General features: G+C 38.1%; 1 protein-coding gene across 1 annotated transcript in view; it reads right to left on the reverse strand.

Annotated features, from left to right (window-relative positions):
* prkag2a (protein kinase, AMP-activated, gamma 2 non-catalytic subunit a) overlaps positions 1-16359 on the reverse strand; it is an 86330-nt gene extending 69971 nt beyond the window's left edge. The window contains exons 1-3 of the mRNA XM_060861406.1: positions 15954-16359; positions 6349-6423; positions 839-1130 (exon numbers count right to left, since the gene is read on the reverse strand). Of these exons, the coding sequence (XP_060717389.1) occupies positions 839-1130; positions 6349-6423; positions 15954-16037 (451 nt within the window). The 5' untranslated portion in view covers positions 16038-16359. The remainder of the gene's footprint in view (positions 1-838; positions 1131-6348; positions 6424-15953) is intronic.
* Positions 16360-17204: the final 845 nt, after the last annotated feature.

Below are 17204 nucleotides of genomic sequence, written 5' to 3' on the forward strand. Positions count from 1 at the left end.
AGCACGACACATAATTATCCAAATCACCAAGTGCTCCATGGTGATTTGAGGTTAAAACCATTCTGTCTAGAGATGCTGGGGGATGGACATGCGGCTCTGAGTCAAACTGTGAATATTAACAGTCAGGTTTATGAAATATTAAAGTTCAACAAAATGTGAATTTATTGCTTACACTAAATGTCATTTTAAACAATTTTCTTAGTTACTAATTTGAACGAGGTAGACTGAGCCCGGTCAATTCACATAGAATTAACAGAAACTATTTACATTATGAAATCTCGCAAGGATGTTGGTGCTGACTGACTGCATGTCAGAACTGAGAATCAAACCCAGGATAATTTCAGTGTTCTTTGATTTTATTCAGGGCTTTGAATATACACATTTATATGAAGTCAGATGAGCAAGAGCTAATTCTGTTAATGTTACTCGAGTCAATCACATGGAAATTCATCAAGTGTTATTATAAGCAATTATAATTATTAGACAAACCTTAAGGGCATTAATTATCCTGATAATAACAACTAATAATTCACTGCACTGTGGAAACACAGGGAGAATTCATGACAGGATAAACATGGGGAGTGGAAATGACTTACAGTAGATGAACCGCAATGTATTCACGCTGTCTTTTACTGTTTCTTTCATGAAACACGAAACACAAAACTTTGTCAGCACTGACGAACAATCAAATGTAACAAACCCTGTCAATCATTCTATCTCCAAAGCTTTTTTCCCCCCAACTGTCACTCTTGTGACTCTTTAGTACAGAAATTTAGTACATAAGAAGTTATGTTAAGTTATCCGAGACAAAAAGAGCAAAAATGAGTATATCATTTACCTTTCCTGGCACGGGAGAAGAGTTTAATACTGACAGGAGAGGCAGAAGAGGAAGTGGACAGGGAGGTACAAGAGGAGTCCTTGGAGGATGAGCGGAAGATTCCAGAAAAGCTGAGGCGGCGTGGTGATTTAGGTGGGGACTCTTGATGTAAAGGATAGGGGAAGATGGTTCTTGGTGACCCCGGGCTGGTTTTGGACCTTGCTGGAGCAGACATGGGGCTCGAGGGCCGGCTAAATGGACCCCTGCTGAAAAATCCTTTAGTTGGGCTAGCTGAGTGGCAACTGATCTCCCCCTGCAGGAACAACCCAAAACAGCAACGTGAACGACATAGTTTCATTTCTAGAGATAGAGTTTGATAGATAACATGAAAACATGGGAGAACAGGGAACAAATGTCTATCAAAAGAAGTCTAAGAAGTTATGGAAAAGTATCCATTATTGCTTGGTTATAATAAAATATCCCAAACCTTGAACATTCCATGGAGTTCGGAGTATGTCAAAAGTATTTCAGAGAATCAGCAAACATGTAAGAAAAGGTTCTCTGGTCTGGAAAATGGACATTTCTGACCTTCTTACAAAGCAAGCTGTGCAAAAAGTATGAAGGTTACCCTTGGTCTCTTAGATGATTGGACTCATTTCTTGGAAGAGCTCCTTCAGCTGCAGTCGTAATACTTTTTACTAATGGATTTAATGCTGTTCCACTGGATAGTATTTTATTACCAAATCTTGACTGATTCTTTTCCAGAACGTTGTCACTGTTTATTTGAACAGCACCATGGAAACCCAAGAGCTGTAAAACATAGTATGTACTCCAACAATCTATGGAGCCTTCTAGAAACAAGTTTATTTACGGAGATAATTGAGAGACTTGGTATCAATTGTTTATGTAACCTACTGCATTATTATGGGCTGTTTTGTAGAGATACAGGACAAGTCATTTCAAGAAGCTTTTATTGTCATTTTAATATAAAGCTGGTGCAGAGCACAGTGAAAGGAAAATGTGCTACCATGGTGCTACACAAAACTCAGAGCTACACAAAACACAGAACCAAGCACACTAAGACAGAACTACACAAAATGCATGTGCGCAAATGTCTGCAAACAGCACAAGACAGAAGACTGTGCAAGACACCATTTCAGTTCCAGGTTCTAACACTACAGAATATGGAAAAAGGCAAAGAGTGCAAAGATAAATATGCTTCTTCCCTGTTAAAGCTCGGTTGCCATTTGTGTGGCTTTCATTGCTAGATAGAAACTTGCAAGATTGTTTATAACTGTATTGGCCATTTGCTCATACATATTCACAGTGCAATAACTTTCATAACAAATTATGATTACCAGTAGTGTATATCTAAATAAATAAATGATAATATAATGAATCCCCTGGCTAAGATTCCAGCCTCCACTTTCCGAAGCATTGCTTTGTTGCCTATGACCAACAGAGGACTGTCTGCTGGAATACAGTAATGTTGCTTAAAAACATTAGCATGCATTGATTACTGTACTGATCTGTTAAACAGAATATTGGCTGAACATTTTTGCCTCACTAGTACTGAGAAAAAACATTTAATGTAGCGATTCTGTACATGTTAAAATGTGGCTGATACTTTAATGCAATTCGGATCACTAGTGATTTTTTTTCTTGATAAGGATACGGTATGCGGAGGCGTTCGGAATGCTCTTTAATCTGAAACTGTTTATAAAAGAGCTGTGCTTGCGGGATTAGTGAGGATAGGCTCAGGCACATGAAATTCAGTTTATACATATATATTTTTTGTTGTTTTATTCCTTTAGAATTTAACTGTAAGCAGCTTGGCTTCTGTTCTGTGATCAGTGGTCCTGATCATGCTTAAATATACAGTAAAAGGGGATAAGGAAAAAAAATGATTAAATGATAAACTGGTTTATTTAATCATTTTTTCTTACTTTTTTTCTTAATTTATTTCTTTTTTTTTAATTCTTTTTCCTTTCATTCCTTTTTCAGAAGCCTTATTTTTTGTTGTTTTGCTGGAACATTTTAATCAGTGTGTTTTTTACCCACAGCAGTATTTAGTGTTTCCAGCGTTGTTCATCCATGTAAACAGTCAAAAAGCCACTCAAAACTGTTTAGGCATGCAAAAGCACAGGGTCACCTTGTGTTGCTCAAGGCTTTTTGTTTAAGGCAAAAAAACAGCTCATAGCCATGTAACTGCATAAATGACTTATAATGAGTTAAATGAGCTTCTTGGTGAAATTAAATCACAGCACCAGCAGAACAGATTCATTATTCTAGGTTTGATTTATTGTCCATTTGTAGCTGTATGATGTTGTAGCTACAGTAGGTGGCTTTATAAAACTGGCCAAAGCCAACAAAGACAATTAAATTGTTATTCGCAATTATGGGTACTGCAGTTCAACAACATTTGCGGCAGATCTAGCTTTAATCAGGTTGCCATTTAGGATGTAATAAGATATTTTAAATGAGGATTAGTTAGGAAATAGATTCCATTTTATTTCCATTTTGGTAATATAATCTCAGGTAACATTGATTGCCCTCATTTACTACAGTTACAAAAACACAGAAGACTGAAATCTTAACATATAAAATGTCAGAAAACAAAATCTTTTTTTTCTATTTTCAATCAAGTGTACAGAGAGCTAGTTTTTGATGTCTGCATTTGACTAATTGCCGAGTGGAACTTTAACATACGATACTGAGTGAGGACTCTGTCTATTTTTAAATACTGATGGAAAAAATCCTGACAGCTGACTGACATTTGTGGATTCTGCAGCATTGAATGAGATGCTGACACATGTTTAAACACTTGTTTCGGCCCACATCCAGAACCTGAGCATTTTCCATGGCCAAGGTTGTAGCAACAATGCAGAGTCTGAGTTATGTAGAAGTCAAAAGACTCATGTATCTACACAGTGAACATGACCCATAATGCACTCTGCTGAAAGAGGACTGATGTTACACCGGTACTGATAACGTCATAAAATTATTCACCAGATAAACAAATGAATGCAAGAAAGGATTTTGCTTTATATTTTGTTTAGTTGGAACATTTCTCTAATCAGATCTTCTCAGATGAACTTAATTTTGAGACTGTGAACCTTGAGACACTTGCCTTCAAAAAGAACTTTCTGAAATACTTCTTGAGCTTCTAGTAATACTCGAGGTTGAGGGCATGGATCAAACCCATCAACAACATGCATGCTAGTGTTATACAAACACAAAAACACATCTAGCTTGCACAACGAGCCAAACGGTCACCTGCAGCACTCGATACGATGAGCACATTGTGTTTCTCTGAGACTTATCAGCTTATTTATCTGGTCTTTGGCCTTAAGGAACTTGACTGGCAGTGAAATATAAGAAAGCAAGCTAAAACTACACATATAGGTTTTCTCCAATAAGATACAGTAGTAGATACGCTCATGGCTGTGTTTCTGCACAATTGTGTGTTTTGTAAGAGGCTCTGTTAAATGTTTTCTTCTAGCATGTTCTGTTGTTGTTGTTGTTAGAAATTGTTCCCTGACTTTGTTTTTCACAAGATCTACACCAGGGCTCTCAAGTGTCACGCACTGAGCGTGACAGTCACTCATGTTGGTCTTTTTTCACGCTCTCCCGCCACACATTGTATTTGTCACACAGAAAAACTTACTATTTATCATATATTTAATAAGCCGCAGCGCCCAAAATGTATCTGTCCGCACCGCTGTCTCTATGGAACCGGGCAGGAATCAAGCGCGTCTCCCCTGGAGTTCTTAGTTGAGCCTGACACTTATCAGCCAATCAAAAAAGAGGCTACGCAATAGCCAATCAGAAAATAGCACTATTGTATCTGGGTAAGATTTAACGCAACAACCAATGAAAAAAAAGCATATCCTTTAATTGTTCAGCATCATCCTCGTCACCCACAGAGAAAACCACTGGAGCTGCGAGCATCACTTTGAGCACAGAGTAAGTCATGATCTCCTGTTTTAATGTTACAACAAACTCACAACTTGTTTGACACAAACAATGACATTTTGACTGCTGTTAGAGAAAGTTTCCAAGATAATCAGCATCAGTTTTTCATGAGTGTCTGTAACTTAACCAACAGATTTATAGCCTGTTCACTGACAACACCTGCTCAGAACAAGTAGTCTAGGCCAGTGGTTCTCAAACTGGGGGCCCTGAGATGGTGCCAGGGGGCCCCGGCTTTATGACATTTTATAAAATAATGAATTTATCATAAATTCTGTGTAATTACCTAACTAACCAACAGCACTACATTGTATAATTTAATAGGTCTTGTTTAATTCAAATGCATATGGTGTGGGGGATTTAGTTTGGGGTGTCTTATTTTGGCTATACCTAAAATATGTTTGCATTCTGTTTGAAGTCTTTGGCTTTGATTTTCTGGAGAATTTATAAAACTTAGTCTTACACTATTATTTATAAGAAAATATAAGCTTATATTTGACCAAATTTCCATTTATCATCAGCCAGCTAGTTTATAGAGTAAAAGGGTGTCAGGGTGTCAAAATAAAAGTATAATAAAAAGGAAAAAAAGATGCGTGTTCTGTTGACAACACGGCATGTGAACACGACATGACTCATAATTACTCGTAAGTGGGTAGCAGTATAATTCCAATAAAACATGACGGAAGCATGACTAGCTGAACAACTCTTACTATTTAACTCTAACTCTTACTATGCTACACAAGGGGATAAAATAGTATAAAAATATGCCATTGGGGATGTAGCTTATATTTTATCAATGTCAATATTCAAAAAATACACTATACATGACAAGGTAGGGGAAAAAGGCACACTTGCATGTCAAGAAGGAAGAGGAAGGTGATTACGAACAGGGCTTCTTTTGTATTGCATTGTTTACACAAGGTTGTACAAATGCACTGTATGTAACTTGGTAAATTTTACATTTCATCCCTTAGTTCTGTGTTGTCTTACTGTATGTAGCACCAGAGTCCTGAAGGAACAATGTTTCATTTTACAAAACTACTGCATTAGCTATATATAATCAAAATTACAACAAAAGCCTCTTGACTCTATTATAATGACCAATTAGTGCAGAAACTGGGATGTGGTAGCCCAGTGGTTAAGGCGTTGAACTACTGATCGGTAGGTCATGAGTTCGAATCCCAGGTCCACCTAGCTGCCACTGCTGGGCCCCTGAGCAAGGCCCTAAACTATCAATTGCTCAGTTGTATAAATTGAAATAAAATGTAAGGCACTTTGTTGTGAGTACACAGAAAACACATTTTCAAAACACTGTGAGATGATCTCAGTAATGAACTGATTTTTTTACTGAACTTCTAACACATACACAGCTCCAGGCACATCACAGGAACATCCTCACATCAAGGTGATGAATATGACTAAGCATATTCTACTCACACAGCCCATTTAAATGTGACAGCTTTTTTGGGACCATTAGAAGTGTATTAGTAATGTTCAGTGCCCAGCTCTATGAAAGCAAGACAGAACATGGCATGGCAGTGACATTTTGGAGACATTACCTTACGTGTAGCATCCTTGCTATTGTGTGTGTCATCGTCACCCTCCAGGAAGGGCATGGCAAACAAGCCCAGGTCCTGCAAAAAATGGGAGTAATAGTGTTAGAATAATTAAGCAGCTCAATAAAACAGCTTATATGCACAGGTCAGAGCTTTTTGTCACAGCTACTACAAATGATTTCTCCCCAGACGCCTACAGGGCACTCGTGTTGTGTGCTCCATTTCCTCCCTCGATTGTGCTCACCTGTTTTGTATTCACTCATTAGTCACCCTTTATAAGTTCTGTGGGCTTTATACGTGTCATACAATTGTTTATCTGTGTTTTTGCTTGCTGTTTGCACGGCCTTTAATGTTCATGTTTTCCTTGCCTAACCTTTTGTGTTCTGGCTTGTGTGGCTCTGTTTGTTCTTTTAATCATCCCACATTAAAACCTTCTCCACTTGCATCTGCCTTTACTGCTATCCATTACATGACAATTTCATTTTTAATTTCAGGACAAATGAAAGCCACATGAAAACGCACATCAATGACATAATTTTTTTTATTGTAGAATTGAAGAGGCATCGTTCATCTCAAAGTGTTGCTACAGTATACTTTTAAAAATTAATTTAAGATACACAAAGTTTCCTATGTACACAAGTCCCTAAGGCCTCTCTTTTTAGTGTATATGTACTTTATAAATGCAGACGTTTAAAGCAGATGAGTAACCCTGTACGAGTTTCTTTTATTGTATTGACCTTACTGACTTTATTTAGTAAGACGTTTTATAGTACTCGCAAATTATTTGAAAACACTGTGATATTCAATGGTCAGAAAAAAACTAATATATAATATTTGAACTGTTTTCATTTCAAGTTAAAGGTCAAATGTGCCATGCTGTTTATTGGCTGTATTCAGTGTTGAGCTCAGCATTAGTGAGTAGATAATGATGATCTAATACTGAAATCATGCATACTGGTAGACATCAATCTTAACAACAGACCTAAAAACTATTTTTTTAGTTTTGAGAGTTTTGCAGGATGCAATATGCCCAAGACTGAGAAGTATTTGAATTAGCCACATTTCTGACCTTGGACTTAAGACGGTTATCTTGAGAAATATCAGTTTAATAATAAGCAGCATTATTTGAATTATATTAGCAACATTTCTAACGCAATAAAATGTTCATAGATTCTATTTTCTGCAAGAAATCATATGCCACCTTAATGATCCTTTTTCATTTTATATTGATTATTCCTATATCTGCTAATTTTAGGAATGAAATTTGAAATGATATACAGTAACTGTATAAATAACCTGTCTTTTTGTTTTTTTAAACAATGTTCTGCCAAAGGTATGTTTATTTACACTCATGTCAAAAGGTCTAATTGGATTAGGGGTGTCAAAACTTTTGCAAACCAATACAAGGACACTGAAACTACTTTCAGAGTCGATTCTTGAGGACTCAGAAACACCAACAAAACAAATGTATTGAACAATATGGTGTTTAAAATGCACAGAGGACGTGATACCAGAAGATATAAAATAGTCACAAATCATTTGAGACCATGCAGAAATTTCTAGCCATACAGATGGAGAACCCAATGGGAGCATAAAATAATCTGTAAAACTGCCAAGATGCTGATCCAGAAATAAACAGGATGAACCACTATCCATTGGATTACCGTATCAGTATTCGAATGAGCTACGGAGAGCAGTCTTGCTGTAAAAATCACTCTAGAAATGTCAGGGCAGTAGATGTTTACTAAATATGACACTGTAAACAGTTTCTAAAAGCAACTTTAATCTCACGATCAAGCTACTGCATAATGTTTTGAGCTTGTTAGAGCTTATTAATAGAGACAGGGTGCCATATTGGGATTACACTAGAGATTGCATTGATTATGTTCACAGTACATACGGTACATTGGGAACATTAGTACTAGCCAGCATTATACTGATAAAATAAATGACATTTTATATTAATTGAATGGCTGTTTAATGATAAGTGAATATAAAAAGGCTGAGAACCAGAGGGATATCTGAGGTTGGTTAGGAATATGGAGACCAGAAGATCTCAGGAAGTGTAGAGTAAGCTGAGGCTACAGTGGACACAAGCTTACACAAACTGGGCAGTTAAAGATTGAAGACTGAAGACCAGGTGATGTTTGCCTGTGTCCTTGTCTTGTCAGAGAGTTACTGTAGACTTGGTCAGCGTTATGGAACTGCTCATACATTAGATGCAATAAGTGTATTTTGAGACTTAACTAAGAGTTGTGGTCAGAATTATACAAAGCACAGTAATGAACAGCTTCCTATAAAACAACAATGCCTTCCATTGACCAAATAGGTCAAGTTGCCAGAAGCAAAACCAAATTATTTGAGCATCCAACATGGTACCTACAAGCGAATTGTCCTGGAAATCAGCCTTCATTGTGCTGCTAAAAGGGTCTCTTTTGTACTGTAACTTACAGCTGGATTTACTTTGACTAAAATTACTGGACTGTATGCAGCACATCATTCACCTGCCACTCAATGAAAACACCCACATACTGCTAAAACACAGCTAAAATCACACACACACACACACACACACACACACACACACACACACACACACAGAGATAATGGCAGGTATTAGCTCGATTATCCCTATATATGCATCATTCTCCCCTGCATATCTCTCTTACCATGTAAATCCCTTCCAGTCGTTCATTAAGTGTCCATGGCAACAAGCCTGACCTACGCTGTGCTTTTCATCTTCTAGCGTACAAAACCCAACTAACCTGTTCAAAGTCTGTTAAAAATCAATGGTTTGAACAATGTCAAAGGGACCAATGATCTTATTCCCTCAGCACTGATAGCACGGCCCACTGAAGATGAAAGTGAACCTGTTGAAGGGTTTATTGACAAGACCTGCAGAACAACAACCCAAATCAATAAAGCCCTTTCCGGACTTCCTTACCTATAATCAAATAAAGATGATGGAGAAAAAAGATAAGCATGCAGCTCGAGTCAGCCAGTCTGCACACTCCAGCATCACAATCTGCTCTCCGTCTTTTTAACACAAGTGCCAGTGCAAAATGCAGCCTCCCAAAAAAGAAAAACTCTTAAAGAAAAAAACAGTTAAGAAAAGTATCCAGTGTAAAGGAAAGGTCTACACTCAGCCAGTCCAGTCTGCTAGAGCACTGCTTAAACACAAGAGTGACACTGTAATGAGATATCAGACAAAACTGCTGCCTCAAGCACTTGCAAATCCTATTTGATGAACTCATGGCCACTCTTGCTAAGCAAGGCCAGACAGGCCTGACTGACAAGACCACACCTCCCCTCTTCAAGAGCTCAGACTCTTTTGGAAATTTGTGTTTGTTTTGTGAATTAGAAGAATCAAAAGGTCCTGGGTAGCTAAACCAGTTTTCAAGAGCAACAAGATCCTGGCCATGACAAGAGCCATGGGGACACTCAAAATGATTGCTGTGTACACTTAGTATTTAGTTAGCTCTTTTCAATTCTGTGCAAATGAGTTAGAATTTGATACGGTGACAAATCCATACGAATAGCTCAAAAGACTATGGTGTAGCATATGGCACAGGTTTGTTAACTTCCCCGCTCACAGCATTAGTTCCTACCTTCAATAAGTCCCCAAGGGACTGGATAAATAATGAATATAGATAGTGAAATAAAGTAAAGTCATCTTGCAGATCACTAATTATCTGAGACAAGTCTAACTAAGCACATTTATGCCATATAGCTGCATTTCTGTGCGAGGTTTGGGGTTTGAACTTTGCTAGAAAATGGTTTTGAAAGTGAGAACGAAGGTAAAAATAAAAGGGTGCTACAGTAGCATTGTCTCCTGTGATGTTAGCATGACACACATCTGCTAACTTCTCATAGGAATACCAAATTCCCTCACTGCACCAACCAAAATATTACAATTCGATCCACAAAACATATAAATACGTCACCAGAAATCTATGTATTTTGTTTTTGTAAGGACTTTATTGAACTACATCTAGCTCAAACTCTGAGCTAAATTCTAAACTAAAAGAGTTTAGACAGTAGTTATGTCATTTGGCAGTCATCATTATCTGGGGCCAATCACCTTTATCCCCCTTTTCTTTTGATACTGAGCAGTTGAGAGTTAAGGGTCTTGCTTAAAAGACCCATTAGTGGTAGTTTGGTGATGCTGGGATTTGGACAAACAACCTTCTGATCAGACAGTAAGAGTCTTATCCACTGAGTAAGAGTCTTATCCACTATCCCATACATCACACACACACACACACACACACACACACACACACACACACACACACACACACACACACACACACACACACACACACACACACACACACACACACACACACACACACACACACACTCTCTCTCTCTCTCTCTCTCTCTCTCTCTCTGAGCTACCGCTAACTTAACTCAAATCCCACCACACAGACTCTCTCTCTCTCTCTCTCTCTCTCTAGCTTTACACAAACCTTCGTAAAACACATCCAGCTTGTTTACAAAAGCGAGAGTAGATTATGTAACAGCACTGACCTCATGACCTCCCACTGCTGAATCAACATTCCACCAAACCACAAAGATCACGGAGACATGGCATAGGGGGCCAAAGAAACAAGCAGCCTGTGTTGTTATGACAAAGCAGATGCTTACGCTGTTTATTCAGCCCTTTTGGTATTAAAGTAAGTAACACAATGACACACACCAGCAGATACACACATGATCAGGCCTAGATGCTGGACCCTTGCCAGTGGAAGTGACAAAGACACAAAACCAAATGGATGAGTTGGCTGAGCATCAAGAGGAATGATTGCAGGGATCAGACAGAGGGAAGAGTGTTCAGTCCCAAACTGTTGTATACTACTGAGCCCCTCCCACTACAGGATCTGACACCGAGACATCAGTGCCATCCCGAGACTGGAACAGCCATGACAGACGCAAAAGCATAGAATATCCACGATTCATTCTGCTCCTTTCACGCCCATATTTTCAACACTCTGGAACATCTGTATATGATCTATATAACAGTTGCATATACACTACCATTCAAAATTTTGGGATCCATATGAATTTATCTATACAATTCTATTCTAAAATTATTATTATTATTATTATTATTATTATTATTATTATTATTATATAACCAGCAGAATTCAAGCTGGTTCAAATTTCCACAGCAGCATTTCTTCCTAAAGAAAACCGAAAGTTTAAAAAATCTGAGTCGGCATTAAGCTAACAATTACAGGAAGGATAACAAATAACTGGGCAGCAGAAGTGCGAAGTATAACACTGCTTGTGTTCCCTTTCACAAGTGGAAGTGGAATTGCTTCTCGTTAAACTTTATAGAGCTGTAGTAAACAGCAGAATAATATTTCACATTTTACATTTTTTAGTTTTTACATTTCTCTAAAAACTACAGGTGGAGAAATAGCATTTTCTACCATTACTCGCAAGGTCATATATATACACACATATATATATATATATATATATATATATATATATATATACACAGTATATATATATATATATATATATATAAGCAAAAATCTGCTGAACAATAATCCAGTAATAAATCACATTCTGCAAGTAGAAACGTGTACATCTATGAATTTATGCTTAGACAGTGTGATCCAGACAAAAAAAAAAACCAAAAATAAAAACTCAATAGCGATGATCATAGCAAGGAATTCATTTACCAGTATTTTTTTAATATACAATTATCAAAGCTGTACTATCTTTTTATAATCAAGTTTAATATTAATTGTTTGGCTAGTAACTTATGTACTATGTAAGGAGAGGTTCTTCTGGTTAGTTCTGGACTATTGCTTGGTAGTTTGTAGGATTTAACTCTTAAAGTGTGAGACAAAACACCGATGCTTGCTTTCAAAGCCAAAAACGGACCAGCTCCCTCTTACCTCAAAGCCCTCATCAATCCTCGCACTGCACCTCGCACCCTCAGAGCTACTAGCATTGCTCGACTCGTCCCACCATCACTCAGGGTAAGAGGTAAGTACACTACAAGGCTCTTTTCTGTTCTGGTAACAAGGTGGTGGAATGAACTTTCCCTAGGGGTCCAGACAGCTAAGTCACTGGCTTCACATGTTGGTTGAAGACCTACTTTTCATGAAATACTTCAACTATCACTTTCTTCTCTATTTCAAGTATGTGTGTATTATATTAAAAAAAAACTGTGAACAGTGATTTAGGTTCATTGTATCTTAAGTCTGTAACCAAGTGAACCAGAGTTAATGTATTCAATGATAGAGACTTAAAAGCACTTTTGTACGTCGCTCCGGATAAGGGCGTTTGCCAGATGCTGTAAATGTAAATGTACTGTTTTTTACAAAATCACTCTACATCTATAAACTCTATTCTTTCTATTTTTGTGCAACATTATCTAACACAACCTAAATAAACTGGTCAGATTATTTGCTCACTGTAAAAATTGGATTTAAACAAACTGCTTTTGTTGACAGAATGGTGGATCAATACCACAGTGCAGCATGGCATGAGGCCCTATTGTGATTAGTGAGTCTTCAGGCATAACTACCCATCCATCCATCCATCCATCCATCAGGAACACCTGTACACATGCACATGCATGCAATTATATATCTCAGCTTATCATTTGACAGCAGCACAATGAAATGCCAAAAATAGGTTAAAAGCTTCAGTTAATGCTTCCATCCGATATCAAAATGCAGAAGGCACTTAGATTGTTAGATCATATGGGTTAGTTTGTGTATTTCAGAATCTGCTGATCTTCTGGGATTTTCACACACAAATATCTCAAGAGTTTACACAGAATGGTGTGAACTGAAAAAAAAAATACAAAAATTAAGTGAGTAACATTTGTGTGGGTGGAAAGAGAGGGAAATGCCCAAATTCAGAACACCCCCCCCCCCCCATTTTCATCTGTCCCAATGGAGTTTTCTGCTGTTTAATCCATCGACCTCAAGGCTGATGTGTTGTGCATTCTGAGATACTTTCTGCTCATGACAGATGTAAAGCGTAATTATCTAAGTTTCTATAGACTTCCTGTTATTCTCCTCTAATCGCTCTCATCAAAAGGGTGTTTCAGTTGAAGACCCTTTTTTTCTTCACAAGATTTTGTGTAAACTCTAGAGACTTTTTTGAGATAAAGACTAGAGATTTTTTGCCAGGATACTGAAATTGCCAGGATACTCAAACACAAACAACCATACGATAATAAAAATCACAGCGATCACATTTTTTCCCATTCTGGTCTTTGATGTGAACAATTAACTTAATGATTTTATTGTGCTGCTGTCACATAATTGGAAATCCAACTGAAGGATCATTGAAGGATCATTCATCAGGCTGTGAGTCTGAAGGAAATGAAGTCCAACAAGCATTCTACAGAAGTTATTGAAAAACGTATACAAATGCATAGATTAGGGAAAGGGTACTACAAAATAATATTGTAGTGTTTGCATATCCCAGTGTGCAAAGCTGGATCAATAATCAGGAATCTGCATCGCCCCACCCAGACACTGCCAAGAAAAGGCTGCCCCTTAAATCTCAGAGAGGCCAACAATCACTGAAAGAGCTACAGAGGTCAGTGGCTGGAAGAGGAGTAATGGTGCAGCAGTCAACCTCATCAAGAGCACCACATAACTCTGGCTTATATGTGAGGGTGGCAAGTTATTCAAAAAGTACCATCTGAAAGTATGTCTGGCGTTTGACAGAAAGCATCTGAGTGACCCAACTGTAATGTAGGAAAAGGTTTTGTGTTCAGAACAGACAATGATAGAGCATTTTGACCAAAACCCAAAGCACTTTGTGTGACACAAACCTTAAACCTCCCATGCCTCAAAACACGCTATTGTTAAAGTGAAGTACGGTGGTGGCAGCACCATGTTGCGCAGATGCTTCTGCACAAGGTGAATGTTAATGTGCTAGGGCTGTATACTTAAGTTTTTTATTTTTTCATAAAAATATTTCCCATCCAGTGTCACCTTACAATAGCTGATTTTGAGTCTCAGTTCCTAAATTACGTTGACAAGGAGGAACATGTGTGTCTAAGTGACCTTGTGTAGTGGGTGTAGCCATTCGTAACAATATCTAGTGGAGCTGCTACAGTCAGACTGACTTTGTTGGCTTTTCTCTATTGATTAAACAGCCATCAGATTTTTCGACCTATACAGTAGGTTGTGATCGTGAAAAAAAAAACATCTGTAAACTAAACATGATTCAGTTTTAAGAACATGAGGAGGTAATTAAATGTACTAATATATTAAATGGAACCAAATTCTAAATTCGGCTCCAGCTAACATCTTTATTAGTATATGAGCAGGTTGCTGAATAGTTACATGCCACTGTGAAATAGACTAAACTGAGTAGACTAAACTGAATGCCTGAACAAAAATTGGATTTAAACAAACTGCTCTTGTTGACAGTCACTGCTCTTGTTGATCAATACCACAGTGGAGCATAACATGAGGCTCTATTGTGATTAGCGAGAGTCTTCATGCATATCTATCCACCCATCTATCCATCAGGAACACCTGTACACATGCAGATACATGCAGTTCTATAACTCAGCCTATCATGTGGCAGCAGATCACTGATCTAAACTCTTTTACATTCTCCTTACAGATGCCAACGGGCATTAAGACATTTAAAATATGAATAACAGGAATTTTAGCCGATGAGACAGAGACACTCACTCTCACTCACTCATTTTCTACCGCTTATCCGAACTACCTCGGGTCACGGGGAGATGAGACAGAGACATTCATTCATTCATTCATCTTCTACCGCTTATCCGAACTACCTCGGGTCACTGGGAGCCTGTGCCTATCTCAGGCGTCATCGGGCATCAAGGCAGGATACACCCTGGACGGAGTGCCAACCCATCACAGGGCACACACACTCTCATTCACTCACGCAATCACGCACTAGGGACAATTTTCCAGAGATGCCAATCAACCTACCATGCATGTCTTTGGACCAGGGGGAGGAAACCGGAGTACCCGGAGGAAACCCCCGAGGCACGGGGAGAACATGCAAACTCCACACACACAAGGTGGAGGCGGGAATCGAACCCCGACCCTGGAGGTGTGAGGCGAACGTGCTAACCACTAAGCCACCGTGCCCCCCTGAGACAGAGACAGACAAATGAAATTATTCTGATGATGCAAATAATAACTTATTTCCTATTCTGAACTGTTTGAAATGTGTGTGTGTGTCTGGGTGTATATTATTATGTGTGTGTGTGTGTATTATTATTATTATTATTATTCTCACCAACCTTTCAATGTACATTGGGTGTAGAACAAAACATTAAGCAAAACAGAAGAAAAATAAGTTATGCTATACCTTGCTAAAAGATCTACATCTATAGAAGACTATTAAAGATGTCCACCTAAGTTTATTTATACATATATATAAATTTTTAGATTTTTTCCCAGGCTGCTACACATTTGGCCGTCAATTATTATTAAGTTGACATAGATGAACATGGGGCGTGTCTGCATGACGTAGTGAAGTGGGCGTGGTCATGAGCTGAGTTATGACAGTAAATAAAGCTATGTAGAAATGAAGCATGACATAAAACAACATGACACAATATCAGCACAACTTACAGGCATGTTTAACCGAAGCGTCCTTTTTCTTGTACATTTCTTCTTGCCATCAGTCTTCTTTGAATCCATCACAGTGCTTCCCATTTTATTCCAGAAAATCTCCCTGTTATAATAAAGATTGATTTCAGCACCAGTGTGCGGATGAAACTACTGAAGCCTGAATAGAATTCCTTATGTCTTGAAGCCTGAATAGAATTCCTTATGTAACCCCTATATGTACAAACACCAGGGGTAAATAATCCACCTCATCTTAAAAATCATCATAAGAAACATCTCCAAGTAAGACATCAGGAAAAAGGCATTTTTGCAGCGGATTTACTTGTAAATCGCTCATTCTCTAAATTATAGAAATTAAACGGCACTGTTAGGTGTTTTATCTGAATCTAAAGCCTACAGCAAACCCTCCACACTTATAAAAAGCGCGTCCAAACTGAACCAGGCGTAGGGTTTTAAAAGCAGCCAGGGTCGTGTGGAAGGCCACATGGGCCAAAATATGTACACCCAAGCACCACTACAGTGCAGTGCATCTTCATGCATTTTCAGTATCTACAATGGCTCTGGGTTCTTTTACACTGACTATTTAGTCCAAAATATGAAACCATGAAAATCTGATAATGTGAGAGCTGTGATTTGGACCAGAAAGCAAAGCATGGTACTGAAGCTGAGACTATCTGTAGGAAGTGGTCTGAGTTTAGTTGAATTAAAACTGTGCTGCAATTCCTGTGAATGTCAACACAATTAATGTTCGTGTCCGTACTGGTCCGGGAAGTGAAATATCCTGTGCATGTGTTTTAGCCAATCATGACATCATTCGTTCCAACAACACCATGAGTGGAATGTACTGTACCAAATCAAATCAAATCAAATTTTATTTGTCACATATGCATACATGCAGAGTACGACATGCAGTGAAATACTTTTTGTATTCAAGCATAAAAAGGAATAAAATTAAGGATAAAAATAAAACCACAAGGAGGTAGCAGGGGCGGTTCTAAAGGCGGGGCCACAATGGCCCTGGCCCCTGCTGAAATCTGATTGGACCCTGATTGGCCCCCATTCCATCAATCGTCTACGAGAATTATTTTGTGTGCTTGAATGTACCCTTTATGGGGCCCCTTAATGGCCCCTGCTACAGAAAAATCCCAGAACCGCCACTGAGAGGTAGATAAATAAAAAGTACAAACTATATAAAAACTATATAAAATATGAAAAGATATGTTAAAAATATAAGTATATACATAAATGGTGTAT

This window comes from Tachysurus vachellii, chromosome 25 (genome assembly GCF_030014155.1).
Source record: "Tachysurus vachellii isolate PV-2020 chromosome 25, HZAU_Pvac_v1, whole genome shotgun sequence".
NCBI classification, from domain to species: Eukaryota; Metazoa; Chordata; class Actinopteri; order Siluriformes; family Bagridae; genus Tachysurus; species Tachysurus vachellii.